Genomic DNA, 19,089 nt, shown 5'->3' with positions numbered 1-19,089 from the left:
TGAATGTTGTTGTTAGTAGCTCTGCTATGATGAAATCACCAGGTGTTTTGTCTCATTTTTTTTTCCAACACAGAGTTCTGATCCAGACAAGTTGGTTTATGTACACAGGAGCCCATTCCTACCTTCATAGCCCAGGGCCAGAGGCTTAGCTAAGCTGTGTCTTGGGACAGGCCACCTCAAGCCTTGTGGGCAATATGTGGTACTAACTGTGGTCCGTCTAAATGAGTCATAATCTACATGTATTTATAGCAATAGGGAGGCAGTGAATATGAAAGTATAACTCTAGACATGATCAAAAATATCCAGTTAGCAGAGAAACATTGTGACTCATCTGAGGTCATGAATGTGAAGACTTTACGTCAGACCATTTTTCTTCTTCACATTGTGCTCATCCCTGTACCATGTTTTTAATGAAAATGACCAAATCTGTAATTATAGAAAACATCCAATTACATGGATTTTGGGAAAACAGTAATAATAATAATTATTATTTCAGTTGCCTGACATCACTTTCAAATGGGTGTGCAAATATGTCAAAATCTGACAAATTACACATTTTATGTTTTTTTTCACTTATGTTGAATGATTCTTCATTGTCAGCAAATTTATTTGTATTTTGTACTTTGGCCTCATTTGCCTCTTTAGGTTTTACAGTACAAACTGTACACACATTTAATATCATTTTTGTTGTTGTGCATTCCCGGGGATTATTTAGAGCACAAGTGAACAGTTTTCATCAGCAACATGGAGCAGATGCACACCATGAAGCTGCAGCTGTTTGTGAGTAAACAGGGAAGGGAAAAGAGAGTTTTGGGAAGTTAGATACAAAGGAAGATGCAAACGAGGTAGGGGTTGTGGTTGTGGTTGCGGGTGTGGGTCCGAAAACCAAGTCAAGGTCCGAAGTTCCAGGGTTGTGATCCAAAGAACTGGCTGATGTTCGAAGAGCAAGGGTTTTGATCCAAAAGAGGAAAGAACAAGGAGAAAAGGGCAATTGCTAGGATGGGCGTATCGTTTCAACCAGATTCCGCAACCATTGCGGCTTAACTTCATTCTATAAAGAGTGTTCCAATGAGGCACAGGTGTGAGGAATGCATTTAGGTGTTACCAGAGTGGTACCCCCTTTAGTCATCTTGGGTATTGGGCAAGTTAGAAGTTGGTCAGGGTGCATCCCGTGAAAGTCCTCTGCGAGGGCTGGGTCCAGGTTGTCTCAGATAGGGATCCAGGACTGTTCCTCTAGACCATACCCCTCCCAGTCCGTCAAGTAGTACATCTGGCCCCTTTGTTGTTTAGTGCTCAAGGAGGCCAGATGTACTAATCTCTTTTTCCATATCTTGAAGGGTCCAATGTATTTAGAAACCAACTTAAATAGTGAAAGACAGCAGGCAGTCCAGTCACAGAAAGCCCACACTGACTGGAGGCAATGCATGCTATTTTACCAGCCAGGGAAGAGAGTGTGGTCGTCCATTCGGGACCTTAAATTACTATTGCCATCCAATAGCAATAGCAATGGCTGGTAAAATAGCATGCATCGCCCCCAGTTGGCATGGGCTTTCTGGGAATGGACTGCCTGCTGTCTTTCTCTATTTAGGTTGGGGCCAGGAGTTCACTGGTGAAATTGTCTTAGGGTCCAGTTCAACCCCCTCGGGCCTGAAAACAAAACCCAGGAACTCAGCAGTGTCCTAATGAATTTGGCACTTCTTACCTTTGACAAAGAACCAATTATCTAACAGTCTTTTTAAGAGTTCTCTGATATGCATTGCATGTTCTTCAAAGAAATGGGAAAACATAAGGCTGTCATCTAGACATATTAAAACAAACAGATTGATCATGTCCTGGAGCACTTCATTAAGAAATGTGGGGGAAACAGGGTGCATACAACAGACCGAAAGGTATAACTAAATACTCATAATGCCCAAGGATAGTGCTAAAGGCCATCTTCCCTTCACCTCTCTCCTTAATCCTAATCAAGTTGTTTGCACTCCTATGATCTAACTCAGTGAAGTTCTTAGCACTTCTAACCTGTTCTAGGGTCAAAGTGATCATGGGAAGGCTGTGAGGATACTTTATCATTGTTGTTGTTAGGTGCCATTGAGTCGATGTCAACTCATGGCGACTCTATAGATAGTTGTTCTGAAAAGCATCGATCCTTCTGCCAACCGGCTAAGACTTGTAAGTGGGGTATCCATGGTTGTGACGATTGTGTGAATGCACCGCGTAGCTGACATTCCTCTTCTACGTTGATTTTCCACTCATCATTACTTTATCATTATAGCATTTTATCTTTAATGATCAATATAAGATGCAATGCCTCATCTTTCTTCTCTATAAAGAAGAAGCTAGGCAAAGCTGGAGAAGTTTATAGCCAAATAATAGCCTGCTTTAAGGCTTCAGCCACATAAGTTTCCATAGCCTGTCATTCTGGTTGAGAGAGGGAATCCACTCCTCCCATAGAAGGCGTAGCGCCTGGTAACAGATCAATGGCTCAGTCCCAGTGCCGATGCAGAGAGAGTTCCTAACCCAGGACCTTACTAAATGCCTGAGATAAATCTTTATACTCGATGAGGATATGCACCAGAGTATCTGCATTTGGGCTTTCTGCTGAAGTGGCTCTACACAGATTGTTAAGAGACCTCTGAGAACACTGTTTCCCGAAGTAAAGCAATTCACCGGTGCTCTATGATAATGCAGGGTCGTGAGCAACTAACCAGGGGTAGCTTAATATTACAAGACCAATGATGTCTCTCTTCCAGGGTCTGATATCCCCCACTGTTTCAGGCTGTTTCACTTTCACTTTGAGAAGGGTGGAATCGGTGACAGGCTTCAGGGGTGCTCTCTCTCTTTTCTACGGTCTGTACTGGTGTGCCATACTGCTAATTTGCCCAGTGTAAAACGCCTGTTGTGCGGCATGCGGATGGGGCTGGTGTGTCCATCTGCAATTCCCTCCCATCAGACCAAGCGCACTGCGCAGGAGTTGAAGTACCTGCAGCACGGAGCCTATGAGGCACTGAATTTCCTGTTGGTGCACTGCAAGACGTTTTCCAGTAGGGGTTACTGTCTCCACTATGCTAATTTTTATGGCAGAATTTTCTGTCATGGTTCCTCACGGATTATTTAGGATGCAAGTGCAGAGTTTTTGTCTGGAAAACAGAGCTGATGTGCACTGGGAAGCTGCAGCTACATGTATGTGAGGATACAGGAAAGGGAAAACACAGGATGAGGGTTTTGGAGAGTCAGATGCGAGAGAAAGACAAAAACAAGATAGATGTTGTTGTCATGGTCGTGGGTCCGAGACGCGGTCGACATCCAAAGAGCAAGGGTCGTTATCCAAAATGCAGGTCGAGGTCCGAAGATTCCACACTGTGATCCAAAGAGTAGGTTGAGGTTCGGAAAGTCAGGGTCATGATCCAAAATCAGGTCGAGGTTCGAAAAGTAAGTTCAAAAAACCAGGTTTGTGATCCAAAGAGCAGGTCGAGGTTTGAAGAACCAGAGTTGTGATCCAAAGAACAGGTCAACATCCAAAGAGCAAGGGTCGTGATCCAAAAAGTGAGGAATACAGAGCAAAGGGCAATCGCTAGGAAGGGTGTGTCATCTCAACAAGATTTCACAACCACTGTGTTTGGACCTCACTCTTTTAAAGGGTGCTCTGATCAGGCACAGGTGTGTGGAATGTATTTAGGTGTGAGTAGAGCAGTACCCCCTGTGGTCATCTTAGGGTATTTCCTCCATGGAATTGTAATGTTGGTTAGTTTTCCTTAATTTACTTTCATTGATTTTATTATCAGACGTATGGGTAATCGGACACCTGATTTTCTTACAATAGACAGTAACAGTAATCATAGCTAGCCTCAAAAATACGTAATAGCGCACTTTGTGATCATAGTATTTTTTTATTTTATTTTTAATTTTTACATTTTTTACGAATCCGACTCAACGTGACTTCACATCTGCTGGATTTTCAGGCAGTTTGCGAATCAATAGCTTTGCTAACATTTATGGGCTGCGCCATGGCAACGCTTTGGGCTATTTGTGTTTGCAGAGAATTGTTTAAATAAAGTGAGAAATGTGTGAAATTGATTTGAAAACCTTCATCTGCTCCCTTTATCAGGGTGCATCAGCGCTACTGCATTAAAAATCTCATTTCTGTTACAACAACCTGTTGGAATCCCTGCAGTCTGTTAAAATATTTCCAAATCCACTGATCCTGCTCACTTTTCTGTATAGAATCAAATAAAACGTGAAACAGCTGTGTGAAACAATGTGAAACAGCTGAAGTTTTTACTGACTTCGCGCATATGATGCATGTTATTAGTCCAAACAGTACAGGTGAAATGATAGGAAAAAAAATCAGTGCACAGTTTTATGCACTTCGATCACCTCGACCTTTTATGAACTTCAGTCCAATGTGCGTGGAAGTTTAATGTTTGAATTATTAGAGGGAACACAGAACGGAGTGAACTGCAAACCGGTGATAAAAGTACAAAGAGCATTTTTAATGGAAAAGCCCTCCTCATTATCCTGCTCAAGAACACCGTCATTTTGTCACTGCAGCTTTATGACTGCCTTGCTTTCTGTCATCCACCAACTCTTAAAAGCTCCAATCGAATGGTTTAATCACCCTTAAACACTGTAACAGGTCCTTAATAACAGCTAATAAAGGTCACTCTGGGTGCATTTTTTTCATACGGGACAGTTTGGGGACTTGATGCGTACTTATGTGAAGATAATGCAAAAAAAAAAGAAAAACCTCTCACATGGACATTATATTTGATTTGCACCACGCGCATAAAACGGGGGAAAAAGTTGAGAAGGAAGATTTAATTATTTAAAAAATATAACAGAAAAAAAACGCAGAATACGTGCTTATACCTGAATTCTTATTATCGTATTACTGCAATTATAAACCTCCCCCCCCCCCACACACACACACACACACACACAGACACACACACACACACACACACACACACTAAAGTGCAGATAACTGCTCGAGGGTTCTTGTAACCTGGGATCTTATCATGAATTACTAATATAACCACCATGAAATACATGTTCGGGTTGTTAGTGGAAAGACCAAATGTAAATTAAACAAGCCTATGCGCTGTAATATTTTAAACATATGGGTTATTACCCACACTTATTAGGTATACCTGTATTTTTCATGCAGCCCCAGATGGGCTTGTTTAATTTCTCAGTTTTACCATCAGACTGATTGTTTTCTGAGTGCCATGTGCAGGTTTAAAGCAACTTCCAAGAATTGAAAAGGAGGGTGGCGGTGGGGTGGTGGAGGAGGAGGAGGAGGAGGGGGGGGGCCTTGTAATTGATGTTTTCCCACAGAGGCCAGCCCCTCCCCTCCAAAACCCACCCTTCAGGTGGAGCAAAAAAAAAAAAAAAAAAAAAAAAGATTCTTTAAAGATTTTTTGTGTGTGTGTCTTATGTCTGATAACATCAGTGTAGTCGAGCCAATCAGCTTTCTCCGCTGCCATAGATCTGAGCTATAACACAGAGCAGTAAAGGCGCGCTCCTCTCACTCCTCTCACTCCTCTCACCCGCCGCACTCGTCTCGCGCGCGGTCCTGCGCCTGCTTTCCCACCTCTCCTCCTCCTCCTCATCCTCCTCCTCCTCCTCCTCCTCCTCTTCATCCTCCTCTTGTCGTCGGTGCGGCGGCTCCACTCCGATGTGTTCCGCTATTAACGGCCAGAAGCCGTCGTTTCCCGCACCTGCCACGGAACTGATCGACGGATAGTGGAGAGGACCGAGCCGGGAGACGAGGCGAGGGGGGGGCCGAACGGGCCGTCACACATCCGCAGCCGCCGGGTTTCGAGTCGTTTCGCGTGTCCGTGGACGCGATGCTGCTGCTGCTGCCGCCGCTGCCGCTGACGCGCGTCGCGCTGGTGGGCTTCGTGTGCGCGGCGCTGCTGTCCCACGCGTGGGCCTGCGGACCGGGCAGGGGCTACGGCAGGAGGAGACACCCCAAGAAGCTGACACCTCTCGCGTACAAGCAGTTCATCCCCAACGTGGCCGAGAAGACGCTGGGCGCCAGCGGGCGCTACGAGGGCAAGATCACGAGGAACTCGGAGAGGTTCAAGGAGCTGACCCCCAATTACAACCCTGACATCATCTTCAAGGATGAGGAGAACACCGGCGCCGACAGGCTCATGACACAGGTACGGTAAATCATACTCGTGATGAGGGAAAAGGAGCCGTGCGCATTGACGCATCGTGTCCTCTCGGACCGTGACTATGCGCCAAAATCCGGGGCCGAAATGATGATGGGCCACATGAGTGGAGCGGCTCTTAAACTCTCACAAGTGCGGCTCATCGATCCGATCACAGCCGAGGAGCTTTGTTCCGTCCGGGGGTCAGTTTATTGGGGTCGTCGTCCCCCCCCCCCCCCCGCCAATTTGTCCGACTCCCGAGGGCAACAGTTAAAGACGAACGTGCGCACGGTGCAGGGTGTCCAGGTGGACAGGCGGGACACCACCTGGTCAGCGCGACACCTTGCTGGATATACGGGTGTCCTTTATAATAGTGTACAGTGAGCGCGTCTGCGTTCCCGACTTCCACACCGCGGGGTTGCGTCTCTGTGCGTGATTTAAAAATATGCACTAAAATCGTGTATATTTAGAACATCCAATTAATGTTTTAGAACACTTAGAAATAGCAACATACATTAATGATATGACAGCAATACAGTATAAATTAAAATCTCTAGCGAATCTCTCAGTCTCTGACCTATACTGCAATGTGATATATATATATATATATATACAGTATATACATACATATAGCTATATATAATACGTATAATGTAATGTATATATATATATATATATATACATAATATCATTTATATATATATACATAATGTTTAAAGGAGTGTTGTTCAGTTCGTGGAAACACTGACATTTCTCTATTATTGCTCTGTATGCAGCTGTTGATTAATAATTGTGCGGACTTTGTCAATTAGTGCCGTTTTAGAGCCCAAACTCTCGGTGTTGTGCTCGTGCAAAAGGCACGACGGGGGTCCCTTCCGCACGTCGTACCGGCGGGGGCCGTTTCCTCTGTCACCTGGAGCGCGAGTCGGAGCCTCGCTGTTCCTCGTGTGCGCGAGCCGCGTGGAAATGTGCGTTCGCGTTAAATATGGGTCACAAATGAGCCTTTTTAGAAAATGTTCCCACACACGTCCCACGGTGGTCTGTCGGGTCGGGTCGGGTCGGGTCCTTTTCTATAATCACTGCTTCTTTCTATGAGGGAATTCATTCATTCATCGAGTCATTCATTCTCACTATTTCTTTTTTTTCGTTCATTGCTTCTGTTTTTAAGAAATTATTATTTCGGGAAATCGTCCTCGCGCAGCCTCTTTAAGAACGCACCGCGAGCTGCAGGCGCGGGAACGCGACACGCGCCGGCTCCGCTGAACTGGAGCGAGGCACGAGCTCCGATTAAATATTCAGAGCCGGCATCCGCGAGGGAGCGCGCGTGCGGTGCGGTCCGGCCCGGGCTCGCGCGCGCTCCGTCAGTCTCAGTGGAAATAATCCTACCCCCCCACCAAACCCCCCTCCCGCCCCGTTGTCTGACTCGGTGTCTGCGAGCTAACGGCAGGCTGCACGAGCCGGCTCGGTCCCGCAGCCCCCCCCCCCCACCATCGGTCCCGCAGCCACTCAGTCCCGTCTCGTGCATTTTCAGCTCCACTTGCTCTCCCGTTATCGATCCGCAAGATAGGGTTTCGGCTTTTTTTATATTTCATACAAGCGGTGGAGAGCGGGCTGCGCGCGCCCCGGAGACGTTCCTTCCTTCCTTCCTTCCGTTTATAGCCTCCATCCTACAGCAGCAGCCCAGCAGAGTGGGTGCGGTAGCCGCTCTAGGGCTACATCCGTAGGAACCCCTCCTCACCTGGCGTTCCGAGCAGCTGCCCGACTCGCTGTCCACCTGGCGCGGCTGAGCTCGCGACCCGCCGCTCACCCGCCGTTCCGTTACAGAAGCGCGTTCCGCGGTGGCGGGACACGTGGTGGATATGACACTGAATGACAGCGCGATTCACTGAAGGGTATTGAAGGTAACCGAAGGTAAATGCTGTACACAGGGAGGTGATCGGGCTGAGAAGATGTGCACGGCGGGACGCGCTGCTCCCTTTTACCTGGCTTTTACTTTATGCCTATTGCGCTGCATGGCGCGCACGTGCGCGGCGGGTGCCACGCAGTACAGTAGTACAGGTGCAGTGAAAAGAAAGTTTCCCTTTGCGACGGAAAAGGCTGTATTTGGTGATACGGCGGAGCCCGCGGGCGAAACTCGGCTTTTGTGCGGTCTTCCTAAAATGTGAATCACACGGCGGCTCTGAAAGCATTAACAGCCCGAGGGCGCGCGCAGCCGCTCGGACGCACGCGACTCCCCCCCGTCCAGGAGACTTGTGTGAAGCCGCCGGAGGGGGAGAGGGAGGCGGGGGGGGGGATAGCGGAGTTCCGCTGTTAATAAAAGGTGAGCCGATCATAATGGAATAATGACGGAATTATTAGAGGAAGATAATAATAATAATAATAATAATAAGAAGAAGAAGAAGAAGAAGAAGAATGAAGTGCGGAGGGAACCCGCGCGCGGGTCTTTGTCTCTGGCAGGTGTCCCGCATAAAACTGGTGAGATTAGACGGTTTTCTGGACAACTAACTTCGTGTGCGGCACAATGCGCGCGTGCGCACGGCAGGTGGGGTGGGTTAGGGTTGCGGGGGTCCCGCGGCGCTTCACGGTGACTGCGCAGAATTGGGCTCGATGTGCGGCACACGACCAATGAATTAATAAACAGTTTGGGCTCCACGGCTTTGCACTTTGGCAGCGCGGCTCGGGTCCGGGGGGTGGGGGACCGCTTCACCCTCCCACACCTCCCCCCCCCCGCGCCCTATCTGTGCGCCACAAGTGCCTCGCATTACTGTCGTACGTATTTTTATCGCGCCGGGTTCATAATATCTGCGTGCGCGAGAACCTGGGGCATCATGCCCCCAAAGGCGGGTGGCGCTGCTCACGTGCGGGGAATGGGGGTGACACGGAGCAGGAACCGGTTCACAGCTGCACTCCAGAGGCTTCATCCAGGAATGTTCTGGAAGGGCTGCCCGTGCCCTGAACATTTTTCACACACCGAAGTGAGAAGTCCACGATTTCTCCCAGGGTGCCCCTGTCTCCTTCCCTCCACCCTCCCCCTCCCACGTGTGGGTCTCGCTAATTGGTCCGTCTTAGGGGTGATGACTGCGGCGATGACTGTTTTATGGGCTGGAGGTGTCAGTGTTCAGCAATCCCATCACGTCCCCAAAACTGGTTGGTACCACCCGAATAATTAAGAGCCCCCCCCCACCGAGCCCACCCCCCATCCTGGCGCACTGAATGGGCTCTTTGTGATGTTTTATTGGACATATCGGTAAAGTGCGGGGACGGGTTGTCCTGGAGAAGACCAAGCATCCCCACCGGGGGTCTCGGGAAAGGTTACCGAGTTCAGCCACCCGATGCCGGGCGGCTGAGCTTGAACCCGGGTCCTCCGCGCACGAGGCTGATAAATCCCGACGGAGGGCGGGGAAAAAACGCCCCCCCCCCATGACCCCCCCTTCACCTTTCAGTAATTTTAAAGGAAATCATTACTGCCGCCTTAACCTTTTCCCCATCTTTTAATACTTTGCCCGAACGATTCAATTGTCACACATTTTGTGCCCAGATCTATATGGTTTAGGTCGGTGAAGCAGAAAAAAAGGCCTTATGAATATTTCATCACTTTCCTCTGTCCCGCGCGTCTTCTTTTAATACGCGCCCTTGCAGAGGCTGCAAAGAACCAGCATGGGCATCGGCCCATATTGCTTTAATCATAACTTTTTTGCAGTGGAACTTTCCGAGTCCCGAGTTGCCTATCTATAATTCCGAACGGAATCTGGACCCCCCCCCCCCCCGCACCCCCCACCACCCCGGTTTACTGCAAATACTGAACCGTTAAGCACTTTGCTGCGTGATTTGTGAAAGCAAAGCTGCTAAGAGTTGATAAATCCATTTGGTGGGGAGAGGGAATGGGGGGGGGGGGGTCATAACCACGTGACATCTCTTCAAGGTCCGAGGTGTTGGGTTTTAAACTGGACAGATTTGACTGAGTTGTTTCACTTGGTTGCTCCTCCAAATAAATAGGAGCGCGTTTTGGATTCCGTCCTGGACGATGCCAATTTATGGCATTAAATACCTTTAAATACCACAGTATTGCTTGAACAAACGGTATCTTTCACGTGGTCCTAGTCAGGGATGTTCAGTAAATGATAACCCAAATAGTGATCAACAGAGAAAATTTTTTTTTTTGCGGAATAAACGGATTTGGTTTCGATTTGAGTGAATAAAATGCGTCGACGTGGGGGAATCATGCGCTGTGGGCCATTAATAAATTAATAAATCATCTTTGGAGCTTTGATTGGGTTCATATCTAATCTTCGGTGCCCCCCCCCCCCTCCCCCTTTCAGAGATGCAAGGACAAGTTGAACTCTCTGGCCATATCGGTCATGAACCAGTGGCCCGGGGTGAAGCTGCGGGTCACGGAGGGCTGGGATGAGGACGGTCATCACTTCGAGGAGTCCCTGCACTACGAGGGCAGGGCGGTGGACATCACCACCTCGGACCGGGACAAGAGCAAGTACGGCACGCTCTCGCGACTCGCCGTGGAGGCCGGGTTCGACTGGGTCTACTACGAGTCCAAGGCGCACATCCACTGCTCCGTGAAAGCAGGTGCGTCCTGGGGGGTCCCGCACACGGGGGCAGCACAACATCGAAATAAAGTTTTTTTTTTGTTTTTTTTTTTTTCTTTTTAGTTATATCTAGGAGGTGTGCGAAGAACACCAAAAGCAAAACTGTGGTCAAGGGGAAAAAATGAACAAATAAATCAATAATCCGTTTATTGTCCAATAAATGGACGTAACGGGGGGGAGGTGTCCCCATAATGGTGTAGCCCCCCCCAAAAAAAAGTACAAATATTTCTGATGCCCCGTTAACTCAGTTTCTACAGCCCCGATCAATTATATACCGTGATGATGACAAGGGAAATAAGCACTGAAGTGTCACGTGCGAACACGAAAATCACCGGTATTAATAATTTCAGGTGTCGGTATGTATGAGGTTCAATTAGCGCTGTCCTTATCACTCATCTCGCAGTGGATTTTAATTTCTAAATAAGTCTTTCAAAAACTGAGCAAGTTTACAGACCGAACCGCTGAGAATTCTTGGAAACTGTTGTAGAATTTACTATGGATCACCGTGAATCTTTTTGTTATGAATATGAGGTAAAAATCACAGTGGCGCTCAGGAGCTGGATATGATGCACAATTAGAGGCATTGAAGTGGGCTTTTGATTAATCGATTACTATTCCGATAATTTCTTACTTTCCAGTTTCAAATTTTCTAGAAGTACATGAAATAATAGCACTGCCTGTTGAACCCAATATCCATATACAGCTTTTATAGAGGATAAACTTTCAACTCTTTCAACTCGGTTTGGACGCTTCTCCGAATGGGGAAAAACGGGTTATACACTGAAATATACAGTATGTTCCATATTCATGTGCGCTGCCTGAGGTTTCTGTGAGAACTGGGTGTTCGGTGATGTTACACCGCCCCTCACTGTCTCTGCCATGGAAACAGCAGCAGTTACTCGGGGTGCGTATAATAAATATTATTTCATACACCAGGCTCGCGTGGGTGACTCAGTGTGCTGTGTTGTCAACATCTAAATCGAAATTTCTCAGAAAAAAAAAAATCCTTTTTTCAGCCTGCTTCATAAAGCCAGGGTAGTAGAAATTATTATTATTATTATTATTATTACTATACAATAAGAATAATCAGATTAATACAATGTTTTACATTCTACACCTTTCATCTAAGATTTTTGGGCTGCATGACCAATGTTAAGGTAAAATGCCTTTTTTTAATGAGGCATCCTATACCTTTTGTGAATTACTGATGCCCCCTAGAAGACTGGATGCCCCCCACCCCCACCCCGCTCCCCCTTTGCTGTGTTTTAAAGCCCGTTTGCATCTTCTTATTGCACTAAATCAATGCCACGATTCCCCGCCGCGAGTGGAAGCGAAGGGCACATCCTTCGCTTAGAATGCAGCACACACTCTTTGAGATCATATTGGTGCCGGTGTCATCCGGGGTCGTGTGACTGTACCCAATGGATTCGGCCCGCTGTGCTAAATCTGCTTTTCCAGCGGTCGCCACCTTCCTCCGTGGCCCCGAATCTCATGAGAAGATTAAATGGCGAAATTCCGAGCCGGACGATCCCCTTCTGCAGGCCTCTGTTTGCACAGAGTGTGATCCTAGAGACCGGAATGTGAGGAAGAGTTCTCCCGAAAGCCTGAATTATTGTCATTGGGGCCGAGAACAGAGCAGGCACTGGGGAGGGAGGGGGAGTGGGGGGAGGGGGGGCAGCCGATGACAGTTGGCTGTGAGCGTTAGGAGCCTCTGCCTTCATTTAAAATTCAAATAGACAACTTGAGTGCTTTGGAAGAGTGGCTGTGCTGTGCAAACATTGGCTGCAGTGCTCCCCCCCTCCCCAGCTTTGGAGAGTGTGTGTGTGAATTGGCACATAGGGGTTGCTGCACCTGAGCAAATATGGGAGGGGAGCTGGGAAAAGCGCGTGTGTACGTGTGTGTGTGTGTGTGTGTGTGTGTGCTTTCAGAGAGAGAGGGCCCACACTGCGCCGCATTACAATCACAATGTGGCCCCTTCGTTGGCTTTTAATTAGAGCGACCGGACCGTGTCTTTGCAGGACAGCGGTTCTCACATCTCGGCCAAGAAGGACGTCTGCTTTTTGTAGGGATGAGAACAGCAGCGGTAAACAGCCCCCCTCCACACACACACACACACACACACACACAAATCCAGGATGCCGGTTGCAGCTTTGCTAGTTTTTGGGATATTAATGTATTGGGTTTCATCGACGGGGTCAATGATGAAGAGCGCAGGCCTGACTGGGAGGGGTTTAAATCCGTAGTACAGCGTCATCCATCCATCTCTCCATCGTGTGTCTTCAGTCCCCTAATCCCGCTGAGAGTTTCCCAGTTTTTGAACCTTCATATCCGCAAAGCGCTTTTCCAGCCGAGCGGGCGACGCAGACCTTCCGAAGGAGCGTCGAGGCTCCCGGGGGCCCGGGCTGCGCCTTTCGCTTCCAGCTTCGCCCAAGTTCGCCGACAGCCAACGCTTTCGCGCTTTCTGCTGGACTTATGATTGTGCATCTTTACTTAGCTCTCACCTTTGTCCAGAGATAAGTACTGGGGTGTTACACATGGAATTGCGCACTCATTCATCCCCCCCTCCCCAGTCGTAGAGCGGAGTCACTTTTACTCTGTCAGTCCCGGGCGAGCACCTCGCGCACGCCTACTGCAGCAGGTGGCCAGGGGTTCGAGCCGTACGGCGGGCGTGACCCCGGTCTCATTTCAAAGGCGGCCACTCTAACCACCACGCCCCCTGCTGGCCTCTTAGCTTTACAGGAATGACAGCAACAGCTCGTGACCTTGTCCCGCTCATGTTTTGTTCCATCAGAGAACTCGGTCGCCGCCAAATCAGGGGGCTGCTTCCCCGGCTCCGCCTCCGTCACCCTGGAGGGCGGCGGCAGGAAGCGCGTGCACGAGCTGCGCGCGGGCGACAGGGTGCTGGCGGCCGACGCCCGCGGGAAGCTCCTCTACAGCGACTTCGTGATGTTCGCGGACCGCGACGAGACCACCCGCAGGCTCTTCCACGTCATAGAGACCCGCGAGCCGCGCCGGCAGCTCGTGCTCACCGCCGCGCACCTGCTCTTCGTCCTGGACAACGCCACGGACGCCGTGCACGCCATGCGCGCCACCTTCGCCAGCCGCGTGCGGCCCGGGCAGCACGTGCTGGTGGTGGCGGACGAGGCGCGCGGACGGCTCGAGGCGGCGGCCGTGGAGCGCGTGTACGTGGAGGAGCGCCGGGGCTCGTTCGCGCCCGTCACCGCGCACGGGACCGTGGTGGTGGACCGCGTGCTGGCCTCGTGCTACGCGGTCGTGGAAGACCACCGGCTCGCGCACTGGGCCTTCGCGCCCGTGCGGCTCGTGCACGCACTGACCTCCTTGTTCCGAGCGGAAGAGCCTCGATGGGAACAGCGGAACAGCACGTCGTCGCAGGGGGGCGGGGTGCACTGGTACCCCCAGGTGCTGTACCACGTGGGGCGGTGGGTCCTGGGCGGGAACTCGCTGCACCCCCTCGGCATGCCGGTGACCTCGAGCTGAAGTCACCCCCTCCCCCCCACGAGACTGATGATGAGGGACAGCGAGCGGACAGCAGACACGTGGACGCAGAGCCCCCCCCCCGCCCCACCACCGCCACCGCCGCCGCACCCCACCCGCCCCCCCAGGAGGAGCTGGAGTATTTATTTAAATGACATTTACGTGCGTCCTTTTTTTTTTCAAAGAATAAATGGACCTTCGAGAGCCTTAAAACTTAACTTTTGAATAATTTATTCGCGCGCGCGCGCCCGTCTACTCGCCGCGCGCCACGGACCTCGCGAAGGCGCGCCCGGCTGCGGCCGAAAGCGCAGAATCTATTTTTGTATAATCACTGTCAAAACACAAAGAAAAAAAAGGTGAAAAATGGAGAGGACAAAAAAAGAGAAAGAGAGAGAGAGAGAGAAATGGAGAGAGTTTGTAAAGTCCCGTGCATATGTGCGTCAGACTGTTATATTTTGGGGGTATAAACATTCTTCGTGGGGGGTCCATAAATTATATTTTTATACACAGAATTGTAAATTAGATTTTGACAGATCGTTACTTACTGAATCACGTTTCGTTATTTGAAATAGTGTAAGATACGAGAATATATTTTAATTTAAATAGCTGCAAAGAGTCCTGGAAAATCTTCTGTGTTTTTTTTTTTTTTTTTTTTTTTAAATATTATTATTATTGTTATTGTTGTTATTATTATTATTATTTTCTACACTGGTTATGGCCAAGTGGGACAGATTTCATCTGCCTTCTGTCATTCAGTTTTTTCCTCCATTTCAGTTTTATTTTTGACAGTTTTAAGTGCACATTCTGACCGTTTCCTAATATGATATAGTAGAACAGAACGAGATGTTTCTTTTAATAAATTAACGACTACTGTAAATGTACTAAAATGTATTTTTTTTTTCATATTTTGTAATAGGGAAATAGTTTTATAGAATTAAAAAGGCGCCAGATGCACAGTTTGAATAGTATATATATATATATATGTATATATATATATATATATAAAATACATGAGGTTTCCGTACCATTAACTTTCCAACGGGGCGATATGTCATAAAGGAATGTTTAGAGTTTATTATTTATATGTTTATTACAAAATGAGATAAAGAAATACTCAACTCCCATCTGTTACACGTCCTTGTTTCTGGTACAAAATACTGTGGGCCGGAACCACTGCAGCATTGTTCAGTGGCTATATTAATTATCATTGTATTGCAAATACAATACTTACACTATATGCAGACATACTCTATATATAAATTTTATTGTAGCTAAAAGCCAATTATAACATTGTAGGTAAATGCGCACTGTATTTACAAGACATCACTTCTGTTGTGTTTCTGTGATGTCAGTTAAAATCAGTGGGTTTTGATGGTCACGTGACTGCGGACCACCTGTACAAACACATTGGGTTTCGCAGAACAATATTTACATCGAATCATAACTTTGTGTTAAAAAACAAAAAAAAAAGATTCTGCGGGTAAACAGGCAGGTTTGATGAGATGGATCTTCGGTGATGTGTTGAGAACAGACAACTTTTCTCATGGGCTGCGCGTTCGGAAGTGAGTTCGAATCCGGCTCAGTCTGTGTGGGTTTCTGCCAGGTGCTCCGGTTTCCTCCCACGGTCCACATGTTTCAGGGGAATTGCACCTAGTGTATTTAAGAGTGACTGAACGCGTGTGTGTGACTGCCCTGCGACGCCCTGCGACGCCACACCTTGTGCCTCTAGCAGCGACTATGAAGCGCTGCGACCCGGTACTGTACTATACTCTGCTGTACTGTACTCTGCTGTTTATGCGCTCATTGATCATTTCAGTGACACGTCCTGGCAGTGAAGGATTTAACAGAAAACGTTCACATTTCGTTTCTTCATGGGACCTGTTTAGGTCGCAGACCCCCCCCCGTATAAATTGATCACAGATATGGATTCATTTGAACGAGTTACTGGGGAGCAGGCGGACTTTAACGGATTTTAGCGCGAGCCTACGAAAAAGGGCGATTATATCCCAGACTGTAAACATAAATAAATAACTGAACTGTATTACCACGGTTTCCCGGCGCGCGCCCGGTGTCTCCCCGCGAAATGTGGAGAGGGTCCGTTACATGGAGAGGTGGGAGCTTCTCGCGCGTTTCTTCCAGCACGAGCCCGAAAAGAAAAGAAAAGAAAAGAAAAGAAAAGAAAAGCACGCAGACTGATTCAACAACCTTTGCGCTCCTCGGCCCCAACTTTCCCGTGGATTTTGTAAGCAAACTGAGGGTAAATTCTCTTTGCATAAATGGATTTGGCTCCGGGGAGGGGGGTGGAGGGGGGTCCGCACACAGGCAATTTGTACCGTTAAACCGATCCAAATATTTACACTTAATGAGAACGTCACATGAGTTCTGATTAAATGTGGGCAGTTTTTTTCTTTACCTTGTTATTTACGGTATGATTAAAAATGTGAACATCAGACAGTCCACATTTAGGATAGATGGATATGAATAAATAATAATAAAAAACTAAAATAAAAAACGCATAATAAAGCAAATGTTCTCCTAATATGCAGCTGCGATCCAAGCCCGGTAATATAAGTGTATCGAGAGATGAGCCGCAGTTTTGCTCATTCAACGAACTGAGACGTGAATGTGCGGTGCGAGCGCGACCTCTAGTGGTCAATAAAGGTAGATCATTACATTGTATCATTACTGTACATCTTTTTTACCTTAATTCATTTAGCTGCCACCTCTCTCCAAAGAGACTCACAATGTTAAGTCATTTATAACTAGTCACCTATCTAAGTATTCCTACTGGAACAATTTAAGGTAAGTACCTTACTCAAGGGTACTGCAACAGGAGATGGGATTCAAACCCGTAACCCTTGGGTACCAAGGCAGCAGCAGCACTCAGCACTATGCTACCAGCTACCACATTTAACCACGCAACCAACGTCAACAACCACTTGTCCTGAGCAGCGCCACGGCAAGCTGGAGCCTATCGCGGAAACAGAGGGTGCAAGGCTGAACCGGGAGGGGAAACACCCTGGACGGGAGGCCAGTCCATCACAAGCCACCCCAACCAGGACTTGAACCCTGGACTTGCAACACAGTGGACACCGGCCAAACCCGCTGCAACATTTAACCGTTATCTGGCTATGAACAAACATGCATCACCTTTGTAACACCACAACACCTAGAAAATAATCCAACGGAGATAAGAACCAAGCCAAAACTGTCGACACACACCTGTGTGTTAACATAGTTCAGAGGTACATGTGTCAAAGCTCTTGTCCCATCTGTGGTGTGCGTTCGTCCAATCAATCAATCATTTACATTTATTTAGCAGACACTTTTCTACAAAGCGACTTCCAATGAACTCTGTAGTGTTATGAGACCACACACCTTATTCACTGCAGTGACTTACACTGCTAGATACACTGCTTACACTGGGTCACTCATCCATACATCACTGGAACACACACACTCTCTCTGTCACTCACACACTATGGGGGAACCTGAACAGCACGTCTTTGGACTGTGGGAGGAAACCAGAGCACCCGGAGGAAACCCATGCAGACACGGGAAGAACATGCAAACTCCACACAGACCGAGCGGGGATCGAACCCATGTCCTCTCACACCACCCAGGTGCTAGGAGAAATCAATCAATTAATTATCTACCTATCCTAAAGACACAGAGGAGCAATGTTCACCATCCTGAGAGGTCCTTTAACGAGTTCTGTGGATCTTCGACATGCAGAATATCTAATACACAGAACAAGGAGGGGGTGGGGGGTTGGTCAGTAAAGAACTGCAATGAATATATGTCAAACGAAGGCTATTTTGCTTACCTGCTGACCCAGCTTCCACATTGGGAGAAAAAGTGCACTTCTGATCCTCTGAGAGAAGATACTTCCAGAAGACTCTTCTTAGAAGGTACAAGGAGATTCCACCGTACCTTCTGGAAACAGGGCGTTTGAAAACATTTTGCTAATGTGTCTCACCAAGGAGCTTTTCTTAGTCTTATAGTAGAGCTGCGATGATATGAAAACTTGCTTGGGGTGGGGGTGACAAATGTCATTACACTGATTTACCTATTTATAAAGCAGGGTAATTTCACTTCATCACTCCAGGCAAGGTGCCTTTATCAAGGGTACTATCGCAGGAGGTGGGAGTCAAACCTGGCTGTGTTCATCAGTCCTACAATGGAAAAGCAGGGGCTCTAAGTACCACGCCACCTGCTGCCCAAGTGTAACACTTGCCTATAAAAACCAATTAAAGCAAAGTCATTATGTAGCTTTCAAAATGGAAAAATTCTCCACTCTTCGAGTAAAATGCAGCACAGGCAGATTGGTTGAAAAATAACAGCATCGCCTTGGAGTAGGAAGGTCAGCGAGCCGCTGTCCACAATAGCGTTTGGATGACACCGAGCCACAGATACATGACACATCCTGCGTGTAACAGCAGCGGAGTGTGTCGAATTTGAGCTCCAGTGTCTTCCATTGAATTACTTCTTTTGGAGGAAGGATCCATAACATATTCAATACAACATCCTTGAAATTAGCAAATTTTGAAACCAGGTTCTAAGCACCAAATATTCCAATACCTTTTAGGTCCTGATGCTTTCTATCATGTTCTGGCACCTTCTAGAATCTTCCAACGGCTGCTACATTTGTGCTTTTCTGGAAGCTTCCAGCGCAGAGTAACTTTTTTTTGTTAATGGCATTTAAAATCTTTCAATATAGTGTTCCTTATATGTGAAAGTAAAAATTTTTAAATTCTTGAAAAATTTCATGAAACCAGTGAATGCAAGACACTCCAGAAGAACTAGTGGTATTTCTAATCGGTAAACTAATCATAATA

The 19,089-nt window shown here is 47.7% G+C and overlaps 1 protein-coding gene across 1 annotated transcript; it reads left to right on the top strand.

Annotated features, from left to right (window-relative positions):
* The first annotated feature begins 5,431 nt into the window (after window positions 1–5,431).
* On the top strand, window positions 5,432–14,328 carry shha (sonic hedgehog signaling molecule a). Its single transcript, XM_029254544.1, has 3 exons — window positions 5,432–6,164; window positions 10,475–10,736; window positions 13,548–14,328. The coding sequence occupies exons 1-3, from the start codon at window positions 5,847–5,849 to the stop codon at window positions 14,252–14,254; spliced, it is 1,287 nt and encodes a 428-aa protein (XP_029110377.1). The 5' UTR covers window positions 5,432–5,846; the 3' UTR covers window positions 14,255–14,328.
* Window positions 14,329–19,089: the final 4,761 nt, after the last annotated feature.

Source organism: Scleropages formosus, chromosome 9 (genome assembly GCF_900964775.1).
Source record: "Scleropages formosus chromosome 9, fSclFor1.1, whole genome shotgun sequence".
NCBI lineage: Eukaryota > Metazoa > Chordata > Actinopteri > Osteoglossiformes > Osteoglossidae > Scleropages > Scleropages formosus.
The sequence above is the reverse complement of the archived record's forward strand: the minus strand, read 5'-3'. Positions and strand labels throughout refer to the sequence as shown.